The 25,802-nt window shown below is 50.5% G+C and overlaps 1 protein-coding gene across 8 annotated transcripts in view; it reads left to right on the forward strand.

Annotated features, from left to right (window-relative positions):
• CTTN (cortactin) overlaps positions 1-25,802 on the forward strand; it is a 33,761-nt gene that overhangs the window by 3,720 nt on the left and 4,239 nt on the right. For 3 of the 8 annotated variants that reach the window (XM_053562975.1, XM_053562973.1, XM_053562977.1), the window contains exons 2-15: positions 1,402-1,498; positions 3,763-3,849; positions 3,979-4,052; positions 6,015-6,144; positions 9,406-9,516; positions 10,529-10,583; positions 11,436-11,546; positions 13,721-13,831; positions 14,339-14,449; positions 15,302-15,412; positions 16,734-16,789; positions 19,215-19,284; positions 21,816-21,964; positions 24,298-24,387. In XM_053562975.1, coding sequence (XP_053418950.1) covers positions 3,763-3,849; positions 3,979-4,052; positions 6,015-6,144; positions 9,406-9,516; positions 10,529-10,583; positions 11,436-11,546; positions 13,721-13,831; positions 14,339-14,449; positions 15,302-15,412; positions 16,734-16,789; positions 19,215-19,284; positions 21,816-21,964; positions 24,298-24,387 — 1,266 coding nt within the window. In that variant the 5' untranslated portion in view covers positions 1,402-1,498. Of the gene's footprint in view, positions 1-885; positions 904-1,401; positions 1,499-3,762; positions 3,850-3,978; positions 4,053-6,014; positions 6,145-9,405; positions 9,517-10,528; positions 10,584-11,435; positions 11,547-13,720; positions 13,832-14,338; positions 14,450-15,301; positions 15,413-16,085; positions 16,149-16,733; positions 16,790-19,214; positions 19,285-21,815; positions 21,965-24,297; positions 24,388-25,802 lie in introns of those variants that run through there. The other 5 variants (XM_053562978.1, XM_053562979.1, XM_053562976.1 and 2 more) reach the window with 4 other exon arrangements.

The following is a 25,802-nucleotide window of genomic DNA, read 5'->3' on the forward strand; positions in this document are numbered from 1 at the left end:
GAATATTGCATATATTTAGGAGTTTATACTTTTTGTGTATGGTTTTGAGATCAGGGTCTAGGGGCATTATCTTTGGATCTACAAAATACTTAAGCTTATTTTTCAATTAGTTATTTTTATGATTTTTAAAACATTTCAAATATTGAAGGGATAATAATGTGGATTCGATCCTATCACTAGCTGCCCTGGGTAGATTTTTATAGCTGCTAGCTGATGACAGTAATGACTGCGGTATTCTGAATATACAGAGCCATCCACTGAAGTTCGAGTTTGCAGAGGAGACTGAGGCAGAAAAGGAATAAATAGTTGGGTCAAGAACTAGAGCTAGCTAGGAGAAGAGGCTTCCCTGTAGTCCCAGCACTTTGGGGAGCTGAGGTGGGATGATCTCTTGAGCCCAGGAGTTTCGGGCTACAGTGAGCTATGATCATGTTGGTGCTGCTCCAGCCTGCTCAGCACAGAGAGACTTGACTCTTAATTAAAAAAAGGGACTAGGTAGGAGATGAGTTATATGTAGAGAAGGCCAGCCAGCCACTATCCCTGTAGTTCCTAGTGCATGAAAAGCTGCATCCTGGTGCATGTGGCTCTGCCTGGGACTGGCTTGTCGCTCGGGGACAAGGGGATTTTACTCATCTGATAGGTGATGTCTGGCAGTGTGGTGTCCAGTTGAGGCTGATATAGGGTCTTAGGGAAGAGGTTGGGTGCCTGGTCACCGTCTGGGGAATTGGGTTTTTTTTCTCTGCCTGGTAACCCTATACATTCATTAGGAATGCACTGGCTCCTGCCCCCGCGTCCTGCCTGTCCCCCAGGCTCCCTGGCTTCCTCTGAGAGCCAGGCAGGATCCCAGCAGCGGCTATTCCTTCTCCCAGCCACATCATGGATTATATACAAAGGGTGCCAAAAAAGGTATACACATTCTAAGAAAGGAAAAATTATTAAAATTTTAATACTCAAATCACATGCCACTTCTGCAATTCCAAGAGATACAATATGTAAGATAACCAACATTATCAGTATGTATTGAGTATTACAATTTTAATTTAGTTGGCAACCTCTGTGTGTGTATATTTGTGTGTATATGTATTTTTTTTAAACTTACAACAGTAGGATTTTGTTGTTTTTAGTAACGTCCTAAGTCAGAAGGAACAAAGCCCGAAGGACATGGAGCAGACAGGAAGCCCGGCTGGCGGCTGGTTTCTGTTTGCATTGGGAGCAAGCGTGATGTAGTTCTAAATCTTTCAAAACTTACTTCTTTTGTTTCTTTATGTTGACCTTTTTGATTAGTAAAATGGAAATCTTTCTGTCCTACATTTCTTTACAAGATCTCGTTATGTTTGGTAGGATTTCCCAGAGAGCCTGTCTGCAGTTGTCCTTCTGAGCTTTTTACCCTTAATCTTTTTGCAGACGGAATCATTCCCAAATGCCTGGAAATTCCTCATTGGATTACTGTGTTTTAAGCAGAGTTTTGTGAATAGCTTTTTATCTTCAACTGTAAAAAAAGGTGCGTGTATTGTGAACATTCTAATATTCTTTCCCCATGATGGTAAGGGTAACATCCCTTTAACAAGGAAAGGAGGGGATTGTTCTCACTATGGGTTTGCAGGGAGAGAGACAGTTTTCTGGAAGGAAATTTCATTGTTTAAAAAAGTCAAGTTTCTCATGTTGCTGATGACATAGAGGAGGAAATTGCAGAGAACTCTGGGATGCAGGAACAGGAAGCGTTTCTGTCCTTGCAGAAGGAGCGCTCCAGCCTCTTTCCCACACATTCCATTGAAAGTGGGCAGACCCACCAGGAATATTGTGAATCATGCAGAACTGCCCCCTGGCAAAGGAAGACCAGCAAGACTATGCCTTGCTGATCTTTCCCTGATAAGTCTGAAAAACTAAAAGGCAAAAATACCTGCTCTCACCTTTAACTTGGGGGCCCCTTGCAGAGACCCCCATCCTTGCCTATGACAGTTTTCTCAGTGGTTGAAACTATAGGCAGCTGAAGTCCTGCCTGTGGGCAGGCCTGTCTCCAGGACAGCAAGGTGCCACGGGGCAAACTTGAGACTGGACAGACCCTTCAGCTTTCCTACAGCCATTTTTTTCCCATCTGTAAATGGGCAAAGTGAGACTAGACTGATTTTCCCTTTCAGTGCTGAGATTCTAGTTCATCTGCTGTCTACAATCTGGTCAAAGACAGATGGCTTCTGGGAAGACCTTGCCATGCTTTGGGGCATTCAGACGAGGTTCAGGGTGGCCCTCACTGGAGGGTTGTTGTCAGTGCTGCCCTACCTGATGGGGTTGCATCTGGAAATTGGAGAGCCTCACTACCTCCTTGGATTTGGACTTGAGACCCAGCTGGGCTGGAGGAAGTAAAGTGTTTTTTAAACCTTTAAAGGTTATATTTTACCTTTTGAAGTTACAAAAATAGTTGTCTTATGTCTACAAATGTGCCATTGTTCTCTGTAATATGGTAGATAAGACCTTATAGGCTTAAAGTGCTGAGGAAGAAAGGTGACTGGTCACTTTCAGAGCTGTCCAGTAGAGGAATAATTGGCATCTTATGTACCCTACTTACTCCCAAATAGGTGGTGAGGCAGTCATCTAACAAGTTACTTAAAACATTTATTGTCAGTGTAAATTTAGAAAATCGTTGTTATATTTTCAGCAAGCACTTGAAATCAAAAAGGGTATTCTTTCTGAAATACATATATCATGAAATTAACTATTAGTGATCTTTAGTATATTTATAATGGGCAATCCAAAATAGTGTGTGTTTTTTTTTCTTTTCTGTTTTTTTTTTGAGCGAAGTAAGGGGTCTTACTCTGCCCGGTCTGCAGTGCTGTGGCACAGTCATAGCTCACCTGAATGCCTAGGGTATAGGCATGGGCACTGCCCTCAGCTAATTTCTAAATTTTTTTATAGAGACAGGGTCTTGCTATGTTTCCCAGGTTGGTCTCTACTTTTGCTTGGTAAATAGTGTTGTCATAGATTTAGTGGAATAGGGATATGTTCTTAATAAAGTATGTATACCCTTAACATTTTATTTTCCATAAAATTTTCTCACTTGAGTTGAAGCCCAAAGAATATTTCCAGTTTTTTTCTGATGCCAGTTGACAACAGCATTACAGCCCTCAGTGCTAAGTGCTTTAACACCTGTAGTGGGCATCATAGGGATCATGGAGGATCACCTGTTCAGGAAGCCCCTGCCCTGTCTGTGTTGTCTTTGCAGGGGTCCTCAAACTTTTTAAACAGGGGGCCAGTTCACTGTCCCTCAGACCATTGGAGGGCCGGACTATAGTTTAAAAAAAAAACAACTATGAACAAATTCCTATGCACACTGCACATGTCTTATTTTGAAGTAAAAAAACAAAACGGGAACAAATGCAATCACACCGCCTCATGTGGCCCATGGGCCGTAGTTGGAGAACCCCTGTCTTAAGAGTTTCTGTAGTTTTGCTTAGAGTATGGATGGGCTGGGTATGGTGGCTCACACCATAATCATAACTCTCTGGGAGGCCAAGGTAGGTGAGGCCTTTGTATTCAGGAGTTCAAGACCAGCCTGAGCAAAAGTAAGAAAGTTAGCTAGGGTGGTGGCATGTGCTTATAGCCCCAGCTGCTTGGGAGGCTGAGGCAGGAGGATGGCTTTGAGCCCAGGAGTTTCAGGTTGCAATGAGCTATGATGATACCATGGCACTCTAGCCCGAGCAACAGAGTAAGACTCTATCTCAAAAGCAAAATAAAACAAACCATGGCTGGGTCCTCTGCGGTCTTTTGCAGATGTGGAAAGCTTCGGCAGGCCATGTGGTGTCCATCACCCAAGATGACGGGGAAGCTGATGATTGGGAGACTGACCCGGATTTTGTGGTAGGAGCCACCAGTCTTTTGCTTATTGTTTTTCCTGAAGTGTCTTTCCTAGGTTTTTGTTTGATTGGGGAGTCATTTGTCTGTGTTACAATCCAGGGTGTGGGGTTTATAAGTTCTTTTTCTTTTCAGAATGATGTGAGTGAGAAAGAACAAAGATGGGGCGCAAAAACTGTGCAAGGCTCCGGGCACCAGGAGCACATCAAGTAAGAGGCCTCCCTCTCCCGAGTGGGTGCCGGGAGGTGGAGCGGGCGTTGACCTCTGACCCACCGGAGTGGGGTGCCATGTGTGGGATCACTTTCATGTGTCTTCTTAAGCTGATATTTATATGGTAGATAAATATAAGATATATATTAATGTGTGTGTTTATGTATGTGTCTATTTACATGAATATACGTTCAGTAATTTAAAAAATCCTATGGTGGGCGGCACCTGTGGCTCAAGGAGTAGGGCGCCGGTCCCATATGCTAGAGGTGGCGGGTTCAAACCTAGCCCCGGCCAAAATCCAAAAAAAAAAAAAAAGCTGCTCTAAAAAATCCCATGGCAAACAATTTTTGTATCTATAATTCTGAAGAGTTTGTTTTTCATCAGTGAACGCAGTTACCTAAGCTCTGCTTTCTGCAAGTAGGTTTCTAAAGTGTGAGGTGTCTTTGAATAACTTAGACTTTAACTGCCTTTATGTTTAATATTGTCTGGAAATGATTATGTATTGCAGAATGTAATCAGTACTGTGCACTGAACTGGAAGCTTTGTGTTCTTAGGAAAAGCCCCAAATAGGAGAACTTATTGAGCTGTGCCATTGTTTCTGACTTGGCACTGTCCAAAGTGCTGGATGTCAGGGTAGTTTGTTTCTCAACAGGAAGTGTAGATAAAAGGAACTTCTAAAATATGTTCAGACTTTATTACAGATGATGCTGGTTCAGAGTTTATCCTCCTGCTGCCAAATGATGAAGGGAGGCACACGTTACTACACCTGGTTAATTCCTCTGTGTTTGTAGTGACAGGGTCTCGCTCTTGCTCAGGCTGGTCTCAAATTCCTGCCTTTAAGTGATCCACCTGCCTCAGCCTCCCAAAGTGCTGGCATTACAGGCCAGCCACTGTGCCCGGCCAACAGTGGCTTTTTAGGCACAAGTATTAGTCCCTATGTGACTTGCTCAGGCCACTCCCATCCACAGAATGAGCTTGAGAATGCAGAGTCCTAGGCCAACATGGGCGGGGATTGGGAATTTGCGCTAAGCCAGGACTCTGGCACGGTCTTGGTGTATGTGCTGTGGGGTTAGGCAGACTCAGCAGACTCTCCAGTTGGTGACATCATTGTAGGTCTTCTCATCTCTTCTGTTCATGAGGCTTCAAGACATAATTGGGAACAGAATGAATTCTGGTATGAACAGCCTCTGCTTGGTTAGGATTCAGAGAGAGAACACGTGGGGTCAGGACCAGACCAGGTTTTCCTAGTGGTGTCTTTTTGTCCCCTGCCTGGTCTGCATTCCATCCGCACTCCTGGATTGTGTCCAGATGTTGGAAGCAGGGGCCTGGTGTCTTCTGGGCAGAAAGGCCACTTGTTAAGGTGGCCTTTGTACCACTCTGGGGTATCTTGGGGAACATCTGCTCCTTGCCCTTCCAGATTTTAGCCATATCTTGTGATCTTTTTCATTCTCTGAATTTAAGACAAAAAATGGCTTTTAGGTTGCAAATTCTGAGAGACTTCGTCTCATCTTTGAATACATAATAAGCTGGAGGACTTCAAGAAAAGACAAAGTGCCTGAATGTTTGGCATCAGTGGGCTCCAGCCAGTGCCCTTGGGATGCCTGGACAAAGCGAGTTTTCCTAGCTCACTTATCTAATGAAATGAGAATCTGTTCTCCATGTGGAATAAAGTGCATGTTTTAGAAAGGCTTCTTTTGGGAGGAGTTGGGATGATTGCGCTGCACATGTTCAGATTAGCATCTTCTTTCCGTGAGACTTCCCTCTGATTCCGAGGATGACTGAAGTGGGCATTCTGGCTTATTATTGCAGAATACTCAGGTAAGCACAGAGAAGGCAGACGCCAGGTGAGCACCACGTGACCAAGTTTGCAAGGACAGTGTCGTCAGTCCTCAGACTGCTGGAAGGGAAGTGTGCTCGTGTATTTTATTGACTTGTTCCTATTTTCATCTCTCCCCCTCTAGCATACACAAGCTGAGAGAGAATGTTTTCCAAGAACATCAGACTCTTAAAGAAAAGGAACTCGAAACAGGACCAAAAGCCTCCCATGGGTATGGAGGGAAGTTTGGTGTGGAACAGGACAGAATGGATAAGGTGAGTGGACAGCAACTGCCTGCACCAGGCTCCTGGTGGCTTGGGTCCCCTGCCTGGTTATCAGAGCTGGCCCTTCAACGTTCCTTAGAGCAGCAGTTACACTTGTTAGGAACGAAACTTGCCCAGAGTAGTCTTTTGTGGATTGGACTTACTCATAAGGTGCTCCAGCTTTTTTAGAAGCTCTTTATAATTTTTCAGGAGTATTATGTAGGGAGGCCCAAAGTGGGAGATTGTCCCCCAGAGGCCAGCTTTGTGATCAGAACCAAAGTCCAGAAGCAAAGTAGTACCAATCCACAGACCCAAATCAAATGTGTAGACCTCTTGGTTCCCAGCACGGGAATATTCAGCCAGCAATATAGGTGACATCCTTCCTGCATTGAGGGGCCTTCAGTGTACGGTCAGTGCCTTTGAGGCTAGGGGGACAGCGGTCACTCTGTTTAAAAGCAGTGGCTGAGGCCAGGTGTGGTGGCTCACACCTATGGTCGTAGCACCTTGGGGGACCAAGGCAGGACGATCCCTTGAGGTAGGAATTTGAGGTCAGCCTGGCAATGTAGCGAGATGGTGTAAGTGTGGGGGTACCCCAAAATAACCTGGAGCTGGAGTGGGTGCAGGCCCATTTTAAAGGAGACAGATGTTGCTGTGTCACTGGTCACTGTCACAGAGACATCCTGACACTGAGACAAGCAGTGTGCAGAGAGGAATCATCTTTGGATGATTCTAAAAAATAAAACAAGCCAATGAAAAAAAAGTTAGCAAGGTATGGTGACTCGAACCTTTTGTCCCAACTAACTGGGAGGCTGAGGTGAATCACTTGAGTCCAAGAGTCTGAGGTTGCTGTGAGCTGTCATGACATCACTGCACTCTAGCCTGGACGACAGAGTGAGACTCTGTCTCAGGAAAAGAAAGAAAAAGCAATGGGTGAGCCCCTTGTGAGGAGTCCACAGTAGGACTGGTCTGCCAGGCAGGTGCTGATTGAAGGTGCTGGCTCTGCCAGTACACCATCTTCTCTGCCCTGAGAGAAGGGCGTGCAGGCCGCTCTGGAGGGCTTCGCGGCTTCCTGTGTAGAGAGGCAGTGTAGACTGCAGTGTGTGTGCATGTTCTTTAGTAAAGCCCGTCTTTATCTTCTGCAAATATCCTTGCTGATGTGAATTCTAACTGAGCAATGTGAGATTGCTCTGACCTAACAGACGTCTGCCTCTCTGTGGGTAGCAGTGAAAGCATCAGCCAGTGTTGGGTTCCAGTCGGTAATTTCATGCTGCTCCCTCCCGCGGATCACATTAATACTGCCCTGGGCATGGGCCCCCCAGCTGTGCCCCTGTGAGCTGCACTGCCCGCTCCCTCAGCAGAGAAGACAATGTGGTAGGCCTGGAGCACCCCAAACACATCCTGAAATAACTGGGGGCTGGAGCGGGGGCCTGTCGTCTGCAGGAAAGACATGGATGTTGCTGTGTCATGGGTCCCTGCCACAGAGACATCTGACACTGAGATAGGCAGCATGCAGGGAGGAGTCTGCTTTCAATTCTAAGAGAAAGTCTGGCCGCTTTCAGGACTGCCAGTGGGCAGATAAAACTCAGGCCAGCCTCCTCTTCCTGCCTCCATGTCCTGGAACCCTGAGTCTGAACATTCAGACTCTGTGTACCAGCACTCTGGTACCAAGTGTGGTTTTGTCAATATAAGATCAAAGAAAACTTTGGAGATAAATTTGTTTTAGTCAGAAGCTGGAAGTGTTGCCAGGCTATCCCTCTGGCCATATTTTTAGAGCAGTTCTCTTACACCGTCTCTCTATAAGATTGGGCAAGTCCTCTGCAGCTGTCTCTTGCTACCCCATAGTCTGCATTTTCTGGGGGGAACCTTGAAGGCCCAGGTGGGCAGTCTGCCCTCGAGGCCGTGGCTCGTGCTGCTGCCCTGGGAGCAAACATGGAAAGAGGAGAGAGGGCCACAGCTCTGGAGCTGACAGGAGAACCTGCCCTTGTCTAAGGGAGACTGGGCGTTTTGACCCCTTGCTGAGCGTCAGGGGGTCTTGAATGCTGCTGGGGCCTCTGTGACTCTTCATCATGTGGCAGCCAGAACAGGTGCACAGATGCTTAGAAAGCTCTGGACGTGCTGGGGCTTTCTCCATTTCCTGCACTGCGTCACATGTTGTCAGCATCCTTAAAGGAGCCACTGCACCCCTCGCCACTATGCGGAGGGAGCCTTAAAGCCTGGGCGTGGCTGAGTCCTGAGGGTGGGATGGCTGGGGCTGCTGCAGGGCCAGGTGTTTCGTGGACCACAGGGTTGGTTAAAATTGCTGAACCACCAGGTGCGGTGGCTCATGCCTGTAATCCTAGCACTCTGGGAGGCTGAGGATGGTGGATTGCTTGAGCTCAAGAGTTTGAGACCAGCCTAAGCAAAAGTGAGACCCTATCTCTACTAAAAATAGAAAAACTGAGGCAAGAGGATTGCTTAAGCCCAAAAGTTGGAGGTTGCTGCAAGCTATGGCTCCACGGCACTCTACCTAGGGCAACAGCTTGAGACTCTGTCTCAAAAAAAAAAAAAAAAAAAAAAAATGCTGAACCAGTGGTTGAATCAGAAAAGCAGCTATAGCCAAACAGTATGTCAGTGAATAGATGTTCATGTTCCCAAAAGCTTTCTCCATAGAACCGGGTCTGGCCCAAGGCCACAGTGGCTGAGCCCATGATGGAAAGCTTGGGAGAAGCCTGGCTTCACCTTCTGGCTTTGCTGCTTGGTGTGACCTTGCCCTTTTCTTATGGGGACTGACATGCTGGTGACGTACCTGTGGCAGCACCTGGCTCCCTGCCTACATGGTGTGTGTGCTTAGTAGATACTAAATCTGAATCTACCTTATAACAAACATGGACATGTGTGTTTCAGTTCGTTAGCAAAATAAGTATTTTTTGTCCTGATTCTGGGGGGTCATGTGGTCTGCACATATCTCACTCTGGTGGAGTGACTGCCGCCACGGGTCTCATGGACTGTGGGGCAGGCTGCTGGCACCGTGTCCTACTTCACACTGAGGTCAGGAGACTCCAGCTGTGGCTAGGCTGTGGGGAACTTACCTGGAGCTCAGGGGCTGGCCGGGCAATGAGACCCTGCAGGGCCTCGGAAAGTTCCAGGCTGCAGTTCCTTTTGGGAGCCAGTCTCCTGGGCAGGCTCTGCCGAGTGTGTTCCATCAAGGCTCATAGTCCCTTTTACTTCCCCAGAGGAAGTCAAGAGCCCATTGCTATTTGGTGTATAATGCTTTCTTTTTGGACCCTGTTCTAGTCAGCTGTCGGCCATGAGTACCAGTCGAAACTTTCCAAGCACTGCTCACAAGTTGACTCTGTCCGGGGATTTGGAGGCAAGTTTGGTGTCCAGATGGACAGAGTTGATCAGGTGAGATGTGGCGTGGGACGCGCAGGCAGGAGGGGTGTGCTGGAGGGGAAAGCTGCCTCAGCACAAGTGTCTGTCCTTTGGGCCACGCCCAGGGGCACACGGGTGCACTCCGCTCCCCAGGAATACCTGGGGACCATCTGGGCGCACTTGGCAAGGAGGCAGGACGGGCACGTGTGCCATAGCAGTCACTGTGCTCACTCTTCTGAGCGCCCCAGAACTGGACAGCCTTACGTTTGTCCAGGAATGTGCCTGCGGAGACCAGCTCCATCCATCTGGCCCACGTGTGTCACTAGGACAAGGTGACAGAGTCCCTGCTGTGGAGCGTGACACACACTTGGTGTCCTGGGCTCAGGCATGGCACCCGCGGGGTGCACAGGTTCTAGGCCTGAGCCTGTTCTCTATTCTCATGGGCTCAGGGCTGTCAGCCCCTTTATTTTCTGATGTAATCAGGATTCTGGAATGAGCCCCTGCAGGGGGCAGACTTGGGCAGATGGCATTCTGCGTCTGGCTTTGGGGCACATGAGCTATGTTCTAAATTAACGTGTCTGTGAACTGAGGGTGAGGAGGACACCTGCCCACAGGTGCGCGGATGCGTGCAGCCCCGTCAGCACCTGGGAGCTGCCCCTGTCCTCGTCACTGCTGCTAGTGTGGTCCTCAGCATGGCTTCCTGGCCAGCCAGTGTATGCACAGCATGTGGAATTGTCCCAGAGCGGCGTCCTGGGGCCAGAAAGGATCAGCCAAGCACGTGCTGCTGCAGTGTGCTCGGGGGGGCAGGTCACCATGGATACAGCTTGGCCCACCGAGCTCCCTGGACTTTCTGGAACGTTTTATGTCATGTAAATTCACAGCACCAGAGCTTTGCATTAATTTCACTTGGACTTGGCTCAGGAAATTGGACGCCAAAAATAACATGTTTTTAAAAATTTCATATATGTCATGTATTCACAGGGATTGGTTCAGAGATGTTTAAAAATGCGTTGTCTTGTCCTTCCTTGTTTTTTGGTAACTGCAGTCTGCTGTAGGCTTTGAATACCAGGGGAAGACGGAGAAGCACGCCTCCCAGAAAGGTGAGCTGTGGACAGCGCGGGTGCTGGGGCCTGAATGGGAAGTTACAGTCTTCTGGAGCCTGTTTCTTGGATGGGTGGGCTGTGGGCACAGGGAAGACTGCTCACTCCTTGAAGTTTCTCGGTCACCTGGACACTGTATGATGAGTATGTTCCCCATAACACAGCGCCTTCGGAGACCTGGCATCCAGCCTTGTGATGTCCACCCACCTTACAGTGGAAGCGGCCTTCCCTTCATCTGGGCGGCACTGCGCCTGCAATGTTAGCTCTCTGACTTGCTTGGCAAAAAACTAACTTCCTTCCCAAGGATAGAATCCGCAGTTGTTAATTCCCATTTATTTTCATTAAGCTCATATAGTCTTACTGTGGTGGATTAATCATACTAGTCTCTAAAGCCTTTTTTCAAAGATGAAAGCATATCGCTTCCTGGAAGTCTGCAGTGTCTTTTTTGCAAGCTTGTTTAATTCTGCCTCTTGTGTGTCATCATGTAACCCAGGACACAAGCTCCCGCGATGAGCAGTCCAGATGCGGCCTGGGTGTAGGTGACCCAGAGACTAGGCAGATGTGGGGAGTTGAGCTTGCTTTGTGGATTGACCTGCACTTGAGCAGCAGACTTTCCAGGTGCACGCGCAGCTCTACGCCTGCCAGTGCCAGGCCTGCCCCATACTGGGGAAGGGGCCAGAGCTTCGTGCACACTGCCACCGTCCGGAGCAGTGGGCTTGTGCATCTCGAGGTGTACGCTGGATCTCTTCATGAGTCTTAACCCCCAGACATTTTTGTTTTTCTTAGTTTAACAAAAGGGGCTGTCTCTTTGGTCACCAAACCCACGTGCTAACTGCTGCCCTGTCTTTGCAGACTACTCAAGTGGCTTTGGTGGCAAATACGGTGTGCAGGCTGACCGGGTGGACAAGAGCGCTGTGGGCTTCGACTACCAGGGCAAGACTGAGAAGCACGAGTCACAAAGAGGTGTGGTGGGGGGCATTGCCCACTCTTACCTCGTGTTTTTCTCCCCCCGTACAAGCCGGGGTGTGCTGCTTGTACATACGTACTTTCCTTAAGTGATCGGGTGTCCTCTTCATATCAGAGTATGTGGACTTCTCCTGTCTTTAATGACTGCACAGTCCCCCACTGTAGGAGGAGTCCACAGTCTATTTAACTGTTCTTTTCAGTGTGGAATTAAGGTTATTTCCAATTTTTTGATGTCACAAATTATAGTGAATATTCTTGTACCCGTGCCTTAACACACAAGTCGTTATTCAATAGAACCAATTCGTAGAAATGGGATTGCTGGGTGAAAGGATGGTGAAGTTGAAGTCTTGAGAGCTACTGCCAAGTTGTCCTTAGAGGCTGTGCTGATTGTGATTAGTCCCTTCACCATGACATCCCTGCAAACAAGGTCACTTAAAGAGCTTTTTCTGGAGCTGCAGAGGTTGTGACCTATTGGTGCCTCTGCAGCATTTGTTTGTTTGGCCTACACATGTAAATTTTTAAAAACAATGCCCAACATTTGAAACCTGAGAGCTTGGCTGGGCGTGGCGGCTCACGCCTGTCATCCCAGCACTTGGGAGGCTGAGATGGGTGGATTGCCTGAGCTCACAGGTTCGAGACCAGCCTGAGCCAGAGCAAGACCCCATCTCAAAAAAGTAGTCAGGAGGCGTTGGGCGGCACCTGTGGCTCAGTGAGTAGGGTGCTGGCCCCATATACCGAGGGTGGCGTGTTCAAACCCGGCCCTGGCCAAACTGCAACAAAAAAATAACCGGGTGTTGTGATGGGCACCTGTAGTCCCAGCTACTTGAGAGGCTGAGGCAAGAGAATCACCTAAGCCCAGGAGCTGGAGGTTGCTATGAGCTGTGTGATGCCATAGCACTCAACCGAGGGTGATAAAGTAAGACTCCGTCTCTACCAAAAAATAAATAAATAGCCTCAGTGTTGCGGCGGGCACCTGTAGTCCCAGCTTCTGGAAAGGCTGAGGCAAGAGGATCACTTAAGCCCAAGGATTGGAGGTTGCTGTGAGCTATGACATCACAGCACTCCACCGAGGGTGGCATAATGAGACTCTGTCTCAAAAAAAAAAAATAAAAAAAGAAAGAAAACTGAGAGCTTGAATATTTAAAAAGCCCCGGTTGTTTTTTTTAAAAAGACACTACTGGGGCTCGGTGCCTATAACTCAAGCGGCTAGGGTGCCAGCCACATACACCAGAGCTGGCGGGTTCAAATCTGGCCAGGGCCTGCTGAACAATGACAACTACAACCAAAAAATAGCTGGGCCTTGAGGCGGGTGCTTGTAGTCCCAGCTACTTGGAAGGCTGAGGCAAGAGAATCCCTTAAGCCCAGGAATTGGAGGTTGCTGTGAGCTGTGATGCCATGCACCTCTACCCAGAGCCACAGCTTCAGGCTCTATCTCAAAATAAATAAATAAATAAATAAATGTCTGGCCATGCTGGCTGGTGGGCATGAGGGGCAGTGTGTCCTGGAACTTGCTGTGAGTCTCCCCTGGCCCCCAGCCCTCCCTGCCTCCTTGGGCCCCTTTCTTGGCTCTGGTGTGTGCTGCCCTTGCCTGCTGTGGGGGTTTAGTTTGCTCTGCCTTCTCTCCCCTCCGGGAAGCAGACTGTCCTTTGTAAGTCTGCATGGTGCTCGGCAGGACCTGCTGGGAATGCTGGACATGCAGGCTCAGGGAAGCTGTTTACATACCGGCCTCGCAGCATCTGGGAGCACAGGCCTTTCTCCCAGGATTGGGTCTCTGTGTTCAAATCATGGTTGTTGTCAAAGTAACATGCTAAATGCTTCATTTTGTATAGAACTAATGAAGTTGGGCTGAACGCATGCTATTTCCTAGAAACTTCTTCCTGACACTCCCCATTTTAAAACCTGTAGCTGTGGGTCATCCTGATCTCAGAAGCCCTTCTGGGTGAAGGGATGGTGCTGCAGTTGTTAATTTGCTGTCATTGCCTCTCTATCACTACAGTTAAGTAATACCTTTAAATACTGTGCCGATTACTCAGTGATCTTGCAGTGAGCCTGAGAGATTTTTGTTTTGTTTTTTAAATGAAAGTACTTTCTTAAAGACTGCTGAGACCTGAACATGTTCACTGGCTTTGTTGTTCATTTATAAATAGCACCTCTTTTTGTTTTGTTTTCAGATTACTCCAAAGGTTTTGGTGGGAAATACGGTGTTGACAAGGACAAAGTGGACAAGAGCGCGGTTGGCTTTGAGTATCAAGGCAAGACCGAGAAGCACGAGTCCCAGAAAGGTGTCTTCTGTTTTATCTTACTCTCTAATCAGAGCTACTAACCTGGCAGGTGTCAGTCAAGTAGAAAAGGAAAACAACCTTCAAGTAGCTCTCTCTTTTTAATTAAATATTCAGCTTTAAGATAGCAAATCCAGAAACATAGTTGTTAAATAAGAAGTCAGGTGTTGGTGCTTCTTTTGGCCACAGACCCCACAGACATGCTCGTGGGAGTGGCCGTGGCTGCACGCCTGCTTCAGCGGTATGGACGCATGTCACCTCCTGGTGCTGCAGAAGCGGCATGCTTTGGGACTGCTGTGTCCGGTGACAAGACTGAGATTATGGGCTCATTTTTTTAGCCGCCTTGCAGGAAGGCCTCCTAATAGATATTAACTAAGGTTTTACCAAAGATCCAGAAGGGAAAGGCTGGGCTTAGTGCATTGAATGTGTTTAACTGCATTGAAACATGCTTTGTGCCTGTGACCTGGGCTCCCCGTTACTGATGTATCATGGCTTTTTATGTGCTCTCAGACTATGTGAAAGGGTTTGGAGGAAAATTTGGTGTGCAGACAGACAGACAAGACAAGTGTGCCCTTGGCTGGGATCACCAGGAGAAATTACAGTTGCACGAATCCCAAAAAGGTACGTTCACTTTGCCTGCTGGTGCTGATTGTTGGGAAGTCGGTTTGTGTTCGTTCCTGGGTCTGTGGGTGTGTTTTGTGTTTGCTTTGTTGCTGTCCCAGTGTCATGCTTCTCTTTGAAGTTGTCTTGTGCCTTCCCGTCTCAAACCCTTTAGCTAGTGTAGGGATGGCCCCTGCTCTCTCACACGAGAGGACTGCAGGGCCATGCCACAGGGGACTGGGTTTTCCCAGGGTCAGGAAGCTCCTGCAGCCCTCTGGGGGATGCCATCGCTTTCTGCGCACAGTTGCCCCTAGTCCTCGGTTTCTGGTTTATAAAGTGGGTTGCAGTTGTGGCAGGAGGCATTCCTTTCTAACTGGAAGTGTCTTCTCATCAGAGCGGGAACCCTGTCCTGGGGCGATGAGTCTGAGGGGACCGAGAACCTTTCATTCAGTGTGGCCAGAGCTAACCCAGTGGCAGGCGTGCCCATCCTCTCAGCCAGTGCAGCAGGAGGTGGCAGGTGTCTGATGTGTCTCTAAACACACACACACAGGTGCATTCTCTCTGCAGTCTGGGTGGGACTCTAGCAATGGATCTGGAAGCATGGAGTGGCTTTACCGAATTACTTAAAATACAGTGCTTAGCCTGTTTCCAGATCCTGGCTGAAGTGTTCAGATTTTAAGTTTGTTCTTAAACCTTCACCTTCTGAGCCCACATCTGACTGTGAGACTGGGGTTCGAGTCCTTAAGCCCCTGAACTCGGCAGAGCTCTTGCTTTCTAGAAATGATGCGTTTGATCCTCACCAGGCTCCCACAGTTCTAACCCAGCTGTGTTTCCTCTCCCGGTTGTTTCCCACTGTCGCTCGTGGCCTTGCAGATTATAAGACTGGTTTCGGAGGCAGATTCGGTGTTCAGTCCGAGAGGCAGGACTCCTCTGCCGTGGGGTTCGATTACAAGGAGAAGCTGGCCAAGCACGAGTCCCAGCAAGGCACAGTTGCCCCCAGCCTCCTCCCCTGCCCCTCTGAGTGCAGCCACTTCTAGCACAGACTTCAGGGTTCACCATCGGAGCCTGCAGTCAATCACCAACCGTCAGCGGCCAGGGGATGTCAGATGTAGGAGTCACAGTTTGCCACAGAGACAGATTAACTTGGGATTTGCCCCCTTCTTTCCACTCACCTTTTTTTCCTATGACTTTTACAATTTGTGTTGGGTAAAATATGGCAGTTTGCTGGTTTTGTCATTCTAACCCCATGACCTGTCTGTCTGGTCAGGGTATTGCAGTCTGCTGTTGACCATGGCCACTGTGGGTCATTGAGTGAGGCCTTCCTGAGGTGAAGAGAGACGAGTGTGGTTCAGCCAAACCACTGACCTGCAGAGCCGATGCTGGCAGCAGCCAGGGCCATGAGACAGGCACCTTCCCTGTGGGTTCTGTGTTTCATCTGTGGTGGCGTTTTTTGGCTGGGGCGGGAGGTGTTTTATTTGTCTGGGTATGTTTGATGGCACTGTCTCCATGTAACGTCCCCACACAGAGCCACACGGTATGGATGCAAAGCTGGCCAGAGCAGTTTCCTTAGAGCAGTTGTCTCATTACCTTTAAGATTTGGCTTTGGTTATTAGCGCCTGGACACATGATGGGGAACGTAGTGACCCTCCCCTTGCAGGGCAGAGTTCAGGCTTCCCACCTGCAGTGTTAGAAGCACACGGCAGCTTTCAGGCCTGGGAAGGTAAACACACTTGGGGAGACCCCTCAGCTGCATGGAGGAGGCCATGGGGTCACTGTGGCACTCCCGCTGCATGACGGTGTGACTTTCATGTGGATCTGTGTTGCTGCAACAGAAGCATTTGGCTGGCAGAATTTCCACATGGATTTTTTTTTTCTTTTAAAAAGCAAGAGAACAAACCGCGATTGAGCCTCTTTTTAGTGCTCCGTAGAGCAGGAGCGCAGGAGTCATGAGAATAAGCCCGTGCTGGTGCAGAAGACTGTGCTATTGAAGTGGCGTTGCAAAGGCCTGTCCCATGCCCTCCTTCCTCGGCTCATCCCCCCTGCCTGCCGCCCCACCCCACCCCTGCGCCCCTCAGGAGAATACCCACGCATGCCTGGGGCCTGTGCTCCGCTTCTCACCTGCCCGAGTGAGGGCCAGTGTCACATGCAAAACTTGCCTGGAGAATACAGACTCAGCATCTGGCAGTTCTCGTTTCTCTCTGCTCCAGTGCACTCTGCGGGCTGTTTTGGGTCTGTCTGCATGCCCCTGCTATCAGCCCTGGGCCTGTCCTTGATCTCAGAGTAAAGATTATGTTCCACATTTCAGACTACTCCAAAGGATTTGGGGGAAAATATGGGGTGCAGAAGGATCGGATGGACAAGGTAAGTATTTCAGACAAAGGGGTTAATATTTTCTGCCAACACGTTTGGGCATCTATGGAGCCCTGTGTGTGTGTCAGCCTGTGGTCTAACGGACATTCTCAGGTGGGCAGGGCTCAGGGTTCTAGAAGTCTACCTGGAGACCAGGCCACACCATCCCTGTCAGTGATGGCTCACTCAGATGGCGCAGAGCCTCTGGGGGCGGTGCTGTGGGATAAGTGCTCTCGCTGTCCCCCTTCCCAGTTGGGTGTCCAAGGCTCAGGTAGGTGCAGTGGGGAGTGGCCAGGCTACTGTAGAAACCCAGGTATTAATGCGAGTGCCTCAGGGGCATGTGGTCATTTTGACTTTAATTCTTAACATTAAATCAAGTTGGATTTGGTTATTTGGTCACACCGGCCACATTGTTAGAACTTAGCAGCTTCGTGTGGCCAGTGGCTGCTGTCTGTGCACAACACAGGTCTCAGCTGTTAGCATTGTTCCCGGAGGTCTGAGGGACCCCACCAGCCTGGGGTCTGTCTGCTTAACCACCAGGAGACCCTCCTATGAAAACATATTTTTCTCTCCAGAACATCAGGAATTAATTTCATTTATCTTTTTACATCTGATGGTTTTACAGCCTTGATGAGTCAGTGTTAAGCACACAAAATGATTGTTTTTCTTAACCGTAATCCAGTGCTTTCAAATATTAGAGTTATCTTTAGACTGTGTGTGGGGTTATCCAAATGAGCCCTGGCAGTCGTCTGCCTCTCAGGTGGTGGCTAGCCTCAAAGAACTGAGCCCCACCCTGCCCACTCCCATGCTTGGCCTGGGGTCATGGGTGGCAGGGCTGTCCTCACAGCACTTTGCTGCCATTGGGCTTGATGCTGACCGTGCAGACGGCATTGCCCAGGCCACTTGCTCTGTGGCCAGAACTCCTGATACGGGCCCTGGCGGGAGCAGAGGAAAACAGAGAATTGGGCTGTAGCACTGTGGGGAGTGATAACTGACTCAGGCCTGTGGGGCCATGGGGATCCAAGTCAGGACAGATTCTGAAGAAGGGCTGAAGCACAGAATGTGGAGAGCCCCACAGACCACAAAAGGCTCTGTGCTGTGTGGAGTGATGTGAGTGGTCCGGGAGGGGGTCAGTAGGCAGAGCACACTAGTGGGAGCCCCCTGACCAGGGTGGAGATGGGATCATCAGGTGTGGTTGTGAGGACCGAATCCTCTGGGGCCAGAGGTATCAGGCGTTAGAGCAGCAGAGCTTGGTATTAGGATTTAAGGGGTGCAGGGAAGAGAGGAGTCAAGGCAGACATGGGGCAGCTGCTGAGGCGACACCCTGGGAACAGGGGCCGTGGTGAGTCTGCATATGGCAAGTACGTGGATGGTGGGGCAGCCCGGAGAGTGTGTGCTGTGGGGAGGGGCCCCAGGGCTGCACCCTCAGGATGGCAGTGGTCAGGCAGCCAGAGCAGACTGGGCACAGGGGCTTAGGATGGATAGAGGGAAGGAGGTGAGTCAGAGGTTGTGGCTTTGTGGCTGGAAGTTGAAGAAGTATCTGTGGTCAGCATTGATGGTAATGGCAGTGACCGCTGGCCTTGCCAACACATGGAAGGAAGCGTGTGAGGGGCACCTCCAGTGTTGGCTCCTTCATTTGGGAGGAGATTTGGTATCTTTTCTTGTGGTCTTCTGTGCAGTTGAGGAGTAAAGGCTCAGCAAAGTGAGGGCACTGCCCTGGGACCCAGGGTGTCATGGGGTGGGGCTGGTACCCGGTCCATGCTTGAGGCCAACCCCCTACAGCACCTTAATGGGTGGGGCTAGCAGGTCTGGAATCACTGACCCAGTGGTCTTTCCTTTGAATGAGTATGAACAACTCAAGGGCCTGGAAGTGGCTGACATGGACCCAGGTACCAACTGCACAGGGGGCAAGTTCAGGGAGAGGGAAGGGAACAGGGTCCGAGTAGAGGAGGCTGGGAAGTGAGTGAGCAGCTGGGCAGGCATTCCTGGTCAGGAGGAGTCAGAGGTAATGAAACGCACGCTGAGTCTGAAGACAGCCATTGGCTTCTCAGAGCCCTGCCGATCTGTGCCCAAGTCAGTGGTTACATGGCAGGCCAGGCCCATGCTCAGGACTGTGGATGTGCCCTGAGGTCCTCTCCTGCCAGGCTCCCTGTTAGTGTCCAGGATGCTCGGTGGTGAGGGACTGACGCAGGCCAGTTGTGACAGAGCAGGTGGGGGGATATGTCTTTATCCTGACGCTGACTCCTGGTCACTAGCAGGACGTGCATGGGCATGTTTTCCTGCAGGACAGAGGGGTAGAGGTGACAGTTCTGGGCTTTCTGGATTGTCTTTTGACAGATCTGGGGGAGGCTGTAAGCATTCGCATCAGACAGGAGCCACGGCAGGGCATGAAGGAAAGAGAAAGTATTTTCCTGATTTCCTTTCCCTGTCTCCATAGAATGCATCAACCTTTGAAGATGTTACCAAGGTGTCCCCTGCTTACCAAAAGACGGTACCTGTTGAAGCTGGTGAGTCCTAGCAGACCCTCCCCACCCCCAAAGTACTGTGAGGTTTTCCCAGGAAGAAAGTCCATGCCATTTGGTTTTTCCTAGAAAATGCTGAGAGGGAAAAGTAGAGTTTGTGACATAGAGCCAGGAACATTCCTAGAGAGAGTAGTGGTCACTGCACATTTTGAGGGAAGAAATTAACAATCCTTTTGATGAAGACACCCTCTCAGCTCCTGGAGGTGAAAAGGCAGCTTTCAGTGGAGCCTGTCGTTGGGGGGCACTTCCCAGATCAGAGGGGTGAAGTGAATGTCTACACTGCCATGGCAGGGTTCTGGGCACGGCTCGGACTCACCCACTGCTCCCTGAGCCAATCGGCCACAGCTACGACCAGAGGAAGGTGTTAGAGCATCTGTGCACAGGTGATAGGGTGTCCTTTCCTCTGTTCATGGGCCCTTGACCAGGGAGCTTGAAATCTGTCCTTTGTCTGCTGGCACAAAGTAGAATCAGACATGGCCCCTGCCCCGAAGAGTCATTTAGTTGGGAAAATACTGAACATGAAAGCAAATGCTAAATTCAAAACAAGAAGCTGAGAGCCACCGTCAGTTCACTGTGGACACCCTGACTTAGGAGTTCTCAGGGTTTGTGGGCCCAGGACACTTTGACACTTGTGAAAATTAGTGAGGACCCTGAGAGCTTTGGTTGGTGTCTGTTATATTTGTTTTTTGTTTTTTTTTTGAGACAGAGCCTCAAGCTATTGCCCTGGGTAGAGTGCTGTGGCATCACAGCTCACAGCAACCTCCAACTCCTGGGCTCAAGTGATTCTCCTGCCTCTGCCTCCCAAGTAGCTGGGACTACAGGCACCCGCCACAACGCCTGGCTATTTTTTGGTTGCGGGCCCAGGCTGGATTCGAACCCACCTGCTTAGGTGTATGTGGCCAGCGTCTTAGCCGCTTAAGCCACAGGCGCCAAGCCTGTTCTATTTGTTGATATCTACTGTTCTAGAAATTGGAGGGAAGTTAAATTAATTAGTTTATTTTAAAATAATAAGGCCATTACATAGGTAACATATAATGACACTTAATAAAAAATGATATTTTTCAAAATAAAACTTAGAAGAGTAGCATTTTTTACCTTTTTATAATTTTTTTTATTGTTAAATCATAGCTGTGTACATTAGTGCAATCAAGGGGTACAATGTGCTGGTTTGATATACAATCTGAAATATTCTCAACAAACTGTTCAACGTAGCCTTCATGGCATTTTCTTAGTCATTGTATGTAGACATTTGTATTCTGCATTTAGTAGGTTTCACCTGTACCCATTCTAACCCTTTTTATAATCTTAACTTTAATAGAAGATGGCTGAATTTTCATATCTGCTGCTTCTTTTAGTCTGTTATAATAAAGTTATGTGGTTTATAAGAAAGCTCCGACACGCCCGGATGGGGGTGGAAAGGAGGCACACGCTGAGGTGCTGCAGGCTGTTTTCTCTCAGTTTCCAAGAGGCTCGCTGACCCCGCCTGACTGTTGGACACTTGGGGAGTTCTAGATCTCTGAGTAATGCTCATCCTCCAAATGTTGGCGTTTTTCGTAGCATAATAGCAGAAACATCTGTGTCTGTTTTCATTGTTAACCTCGTCAGTAGTTGAAAATCATTAGGCTCATTGTGACAGTGACGGATTTTTCAAAATTTTTTCTTTGGAGGCTGGACTTTTCCCCTTGGCAGCAAATAACTGCAGTAACTGTTCATGACGTGATGGGCTCAGTGTGTTTGCGAGAAAACATCTGCTGGGTGCCTGGGTCTGCGTAGCGTGGGGAGGTGATACTCAGACTCAGGTGTCATTCTCCAAGGCCACCTTCAAGTTTCTCTGCAGAGCAGTAGCAGCCTGGGTGTCTTTCCCATTTTTGTCGCGTAAAATATCAAAAAATATCAAGGGTTGAGATTTTTCTTAAAATCAATACCATTTTTACTGCTTATCAGAGACAGACATATTTAAGTGAAATTGTCTGCTTTAAAAAAAAATTGCAAATGTGTGGTGATAAAGATGATAATGTCTAGTTTAAAAATCTTCCAGGCCAGGTGCAGTGGCTCACACTGTAATCCCAGCACTCTGGGAGGACAAGGTGGGAGGATCCCTTGAGCTCAGGACTTTGAGACCAACCTGAGCAAGTGGAAGACCCCAACCCTACTGAAAGTAGAAAAACGAGCTGGGTGTTGTGGTGGGCCCCTGTAGTCCCAACTTCTGAGGAGGCTGAGGCATGAAGATCGCTTGAGCCCAGGAGTTAGAGGTTGCTGTGAGCTATGAGGACGCCATGGGACTCTAGCCTGGGTAACAGAAAGAAACTCGGTCTCCAAAAAAATTAAAATAAAAAGATAGATAAATTTTCTAGATCCGAGACTTGTAATAACCCCAGGCCACTGCAGTGGGCACACAGGGCTGGCTCTGAGTGGCTGGGCTGAGCAGTAGCTGGGAGGCCCTTTCCCTTCTCGAGGCGGACGGCAGGGGGTTCTGGGTGTTCTGAGGCCAGATCGCTTCTGTCCTTCCTCTGCAGTGACCAGTAAAACAAGTAACATCAGAGCTAACTTTGAAAACCTCGCTAAGGAGAAGGAACAGGAGGACAGACGGAAGGCAGAAGCTGAGAGGGCCCAGCGGATGGCTAAGGAGAGGCAGGAGCAGGGGGAGGCCCGGCGGAAGATGGAGGTGAGCCAGGTGGGGCCACTCTGCCTGCTGCTGGCTGCAGGGCTCTGGGGCTGCGGCCGCGTGTGTTCTTTCCTGGGCAGGTGTTTTCCTGGGAGAACGTGTTTATCTCACACTCAAGGCTCTCCACGTTGGGAGCCTCACGTACGGTCTCCAGTCATGAGGTCCTGGGCCGGCCTTGTTAGTTCAGGCTCTGTGCCCCACCAGCGGTGCTGCCTGTCCAGGTTCTGCCGGCGGCTGCTCAGATGTCTTTTCTCACGGCTTGCTTTTCGGAACCCTCTTCTTTCTGGGTGGAAGGTTAAGAAGGGGCACACCATGTAAAAGCAGTTCTGCTCTCCTGTGTCACCTGCTGCCAACAGCCTGCTCCATTGCTACCTGCTTCTCAATCCATTTTTTCACCAGAGGAAGTGGAAGTGGGGGCTCTGGGAAGTGGGCAGCAGGCGAGGGCTCTCTCTCCTGAAGCTTCTCTGGATGGGCCAGGCATCCGGGCACTCCAGCCCTCACTTGCCCACCTGCTGCCTGGGCACCTGTGGCGTGACGTTGGCCCACTTTTCCATGGTGCTGTGTTCCCTCTGTGAAGCAGGTGAAGATCCCAAACTCCCCGGGTAGCTCAGGGTAGAGTCTAAAATCACAAGCACGGAGCTAGCTGTCCATGCAGATCCGTGGTGGTTCCTCCCGAAGTCAGTCCTTGGGTTCTGAAAGTCTCCACTGTGGGAGAAGGTCTGGCTGAGAAAATCAGCGTGCAGCAAGTGGAGACGCTGGGGGCAGAGACTGACAGGCCCCAGTGTGGCTGCGAGCAGGGCGGCAGGCATGACGGCCAAGTCCTAGGGTTGCCATTTACATTGCTCTACCTCTAGAGACTTTTAAGGGTCTCTCTGTCACAGTTGCTAGCTAGAGGCTGCTATGTTAGTTTTTCTTTGTTGAAGAACAGACAGATACACACAGGCACCCCTCACCCAGTATGTTGTCTTTTCAGTAATTCATGCTCTCCTCATTTTGTGACTTGGAATTTTGACCCCTGCCATCGAGTGCCTTTGGCATGAAGGTGAAGGATGGGGAAGAAAAGGGCCTTGGGTGGGTGTTTGCCAGTGCTCAGCGCTCTGCTCCCTGTGAGCAGCCCTCCTTCCTCACGTTTATCAGCTTCTCCCCTGCACGTACCAAGGCCCAGGCCCCTTCTTTTGTGGAGAAGTGCTCCGGAAGGTTACCCGAGCGCTCAGTGACAGGCGGGGATGCTGGCACGCATCCACATATGCATCTTTGTGTCCACAGGGGGTTTGGGTGGAGCTGTGAATGGAGCTGGTGGCCCACAGCTGTTTTGGTGAAATTACCAATGGCATTGGGCATCCGGGGCCTCTGCGTTGTGGCTGGCAGGCCTGGTGGCCCAATGTGCATGTGTTTCCTGCCCCTCGGGTGCACACAAGACACAAGGACGCTGGAGGTTCCCACTGAGGTGGGGATTTATGACAGTGCTGGTGTGTAGGTCAGGAAGCGGGTCTCTGGTCCTGGGCTGGAGGGTACTGTGGCCGTTGCCGTTGGAGAGGGCCTGTCTATGGGGAGGAGAGGGGAGTGTCCACAGTGGACAGACAGGGTTCAGATCCTGCTTCTCCCACCCCTGGCCACCTCACCTCTTGTGGACCTCAGCAGCTTGAAACCACACACATGTATTATGTCATAGTCTGGAGGTCAGAAGTCCTGTGTTCATCTTGGGGGCTCTCGTGGCCCCTTCCTAGCATCCCTACAGCCTCTGACTTCCCAGCACATCTGCCCTACCTTTCACACTCCTGCCTCCTACCAGACCCAGGTAGTGCAGAAGTGTCCATGTCTCACAGTCCTTAACTTTATCCCATCTGCAGTCCCCTTGGCCTTGTAGGGCACATGTTCACAGGGTCAGCAGCTGTGGGGCCCGTTTGTTCTGCCTACTGCAGTCCCCCCCTGTGAGGGCCCCCAGATTCATAACTGCCCATTATGCAGAACACATTCTCCTTGTTTTAAGGTCATAAACGTCTTAGCCTGTGACTGCAGTACCTCAGAGGCCCAGAAGCGTCACCTCTGCTGTACCCTGCCACGGTCCTGCAGGCTGTGTGGTGGCAGCAGGAGCCCTGTGGGGCATCACAGCCCCCTTCTTGGGACAGTTGACTGACCTCCCCTCAGAGCACACCTGCCCTCAGGTCACGTGGGTAGAGACGCCCCGCTTGTCTGTGTCTCTGCTCCTGCACCTAGAAGGCGCCTGCGGCTGGAGCGGGAGCCTCTCTTACAGCGCAGGACTGCGGTGGGGCAGATGTGACGCTGCAGAGGGCCGCGGACGCTCTTGACTGCTGTTTGTCTTTCAATCCTAGGAGCAAGCCAGAGCCAAGACCCAAGCCCCTCCTGCGTCCCCCACCCCACAGCCTGCTGCGGAGAGGCGGTCTCCCAGCCCCGTCTATGAGGTTGGTGTCTTCCTTGGTCTCAGTGAGTCTCCAGCCTGCCAGCAGAGACCGGCTGTCCTCGACGAGGCAGAAGTCCTTCCTCAGCCGTGCAGCTGGAGAGACAGGGGGCCCTCGCTGCTCCGCTCTGTCTCTGGGCTAACCCTTCAGGCCTACATGCCATCCCTTCCCCTGCATGTCCCGGGAACTAGGCGTCCCTCCAGCCCTCACCCGTTGCCACCTAGTCAGACGGGTTAGTCTTCCTCTCACTGTGTTCTCTGCATTGGATGCTAACGTGTTCCCTTCTGGAAACCCCATCCCCATTGGCACCAAGGTGCTGCTGCCCCACGCGGCCCTGCTCCTCAGTGAGTGTGTTCCAGGCCCCTGCCCTTCCCTCGGTGGTGGTGCTCAGTGGCCCCCTCCCATGTGCCCCCAGCTGTCATTCTTCATTCCGGAGTCACTGAACTGCCTGTGTGATGTCTGGCATCCCCCAGGCGCTCCTCCTCCTCCCCCACGGCCACTGTCCTGGTCCACATGGTCGTGTCTGCTTACATGGAAGTCAGTGATTTTCAAGGGTCACAAGCTCAAGTCCTGAGGTGGCTCACTAGAGTGGGGAGAGCTGTGGAGACAGCTGGGCCTGGGTCTCAGTGGGGCTGTGTCCTCATCCCCTCACCAGGGAGAGTTCTCTCCTCGGCTCCTACTGCTGCGCCCTCCCCCCGTCACTTCATCCTGCCAGTTGCCAGGCAGATGTGGCTGTGGCTTCTCACTTGTAGCTTATTACTTAATGATAAGAGGCCTTATGCTATCCCTGCTCTGCCATGTGCCCTGTCTGGCCAACACTGAGCAGCTAGTCCTTTGGTGAGCAGGCTGGTAACGTGCAGTCCCTGGGGTAGGGGTAGGGTAAGGAGAGCTCATGTGATGGGGGACACTGATGGAGACCAAGGCACTGCCGGGCAGCCCAGCTGGGGCCACAATACCAACCTGGCGTCCAGCCCTTAGTCTCCCCTCTGCCGTGAGGGTGGTCTCACCCAAAGGAACCCCGAGCCGGCTGCTACCTTGCAGTTAGCCCTGCTGCGGTCCCCACTGCCTGCCCCCGGGGCGGGGCTGCCTCCCTCGTCTCCCAGTGGCTCTCCCTGCCCGGTTACACTGTGGACAGCCAGCTCTAGCCCACCTCTCGCTGGGGCCCTGTGTGTGCTGCTCTTGGCCGCTGACCATGCTCCTCTAACCCTTGAGGGTCCTTGGCCCCTGGTGGCAGGCGCTGACGACAGCCCTGCTGGTGCTAGGCAGGCAGGTTGGGATGTTCTCAGGCTCATGCTGTAGAAGTGGGGTTTGTTTCCAAAGTGCCTTTGTGCCTAAAGTTGAGTCTTTGCACAGAGGGTTTGGTTGAGATAGCCCTGTCTACTCAGGTAGGGCTGGGGTGACATGGGCAAGCTGGTTTC

This window comes from Nycticebus coucang, chromosome 14 (assembly GCF_027406575.1).
Source record: "Nycticebus coucang isolate mNycCou1 chromosome 14, mNycCou1.pri, whole genome shotgun sequence".
NCBI lineage: Eukaryota > Metazoa > Chordata > Mammalia > Primates > Lorisidae > Nycticebus > Nycticebus coucang.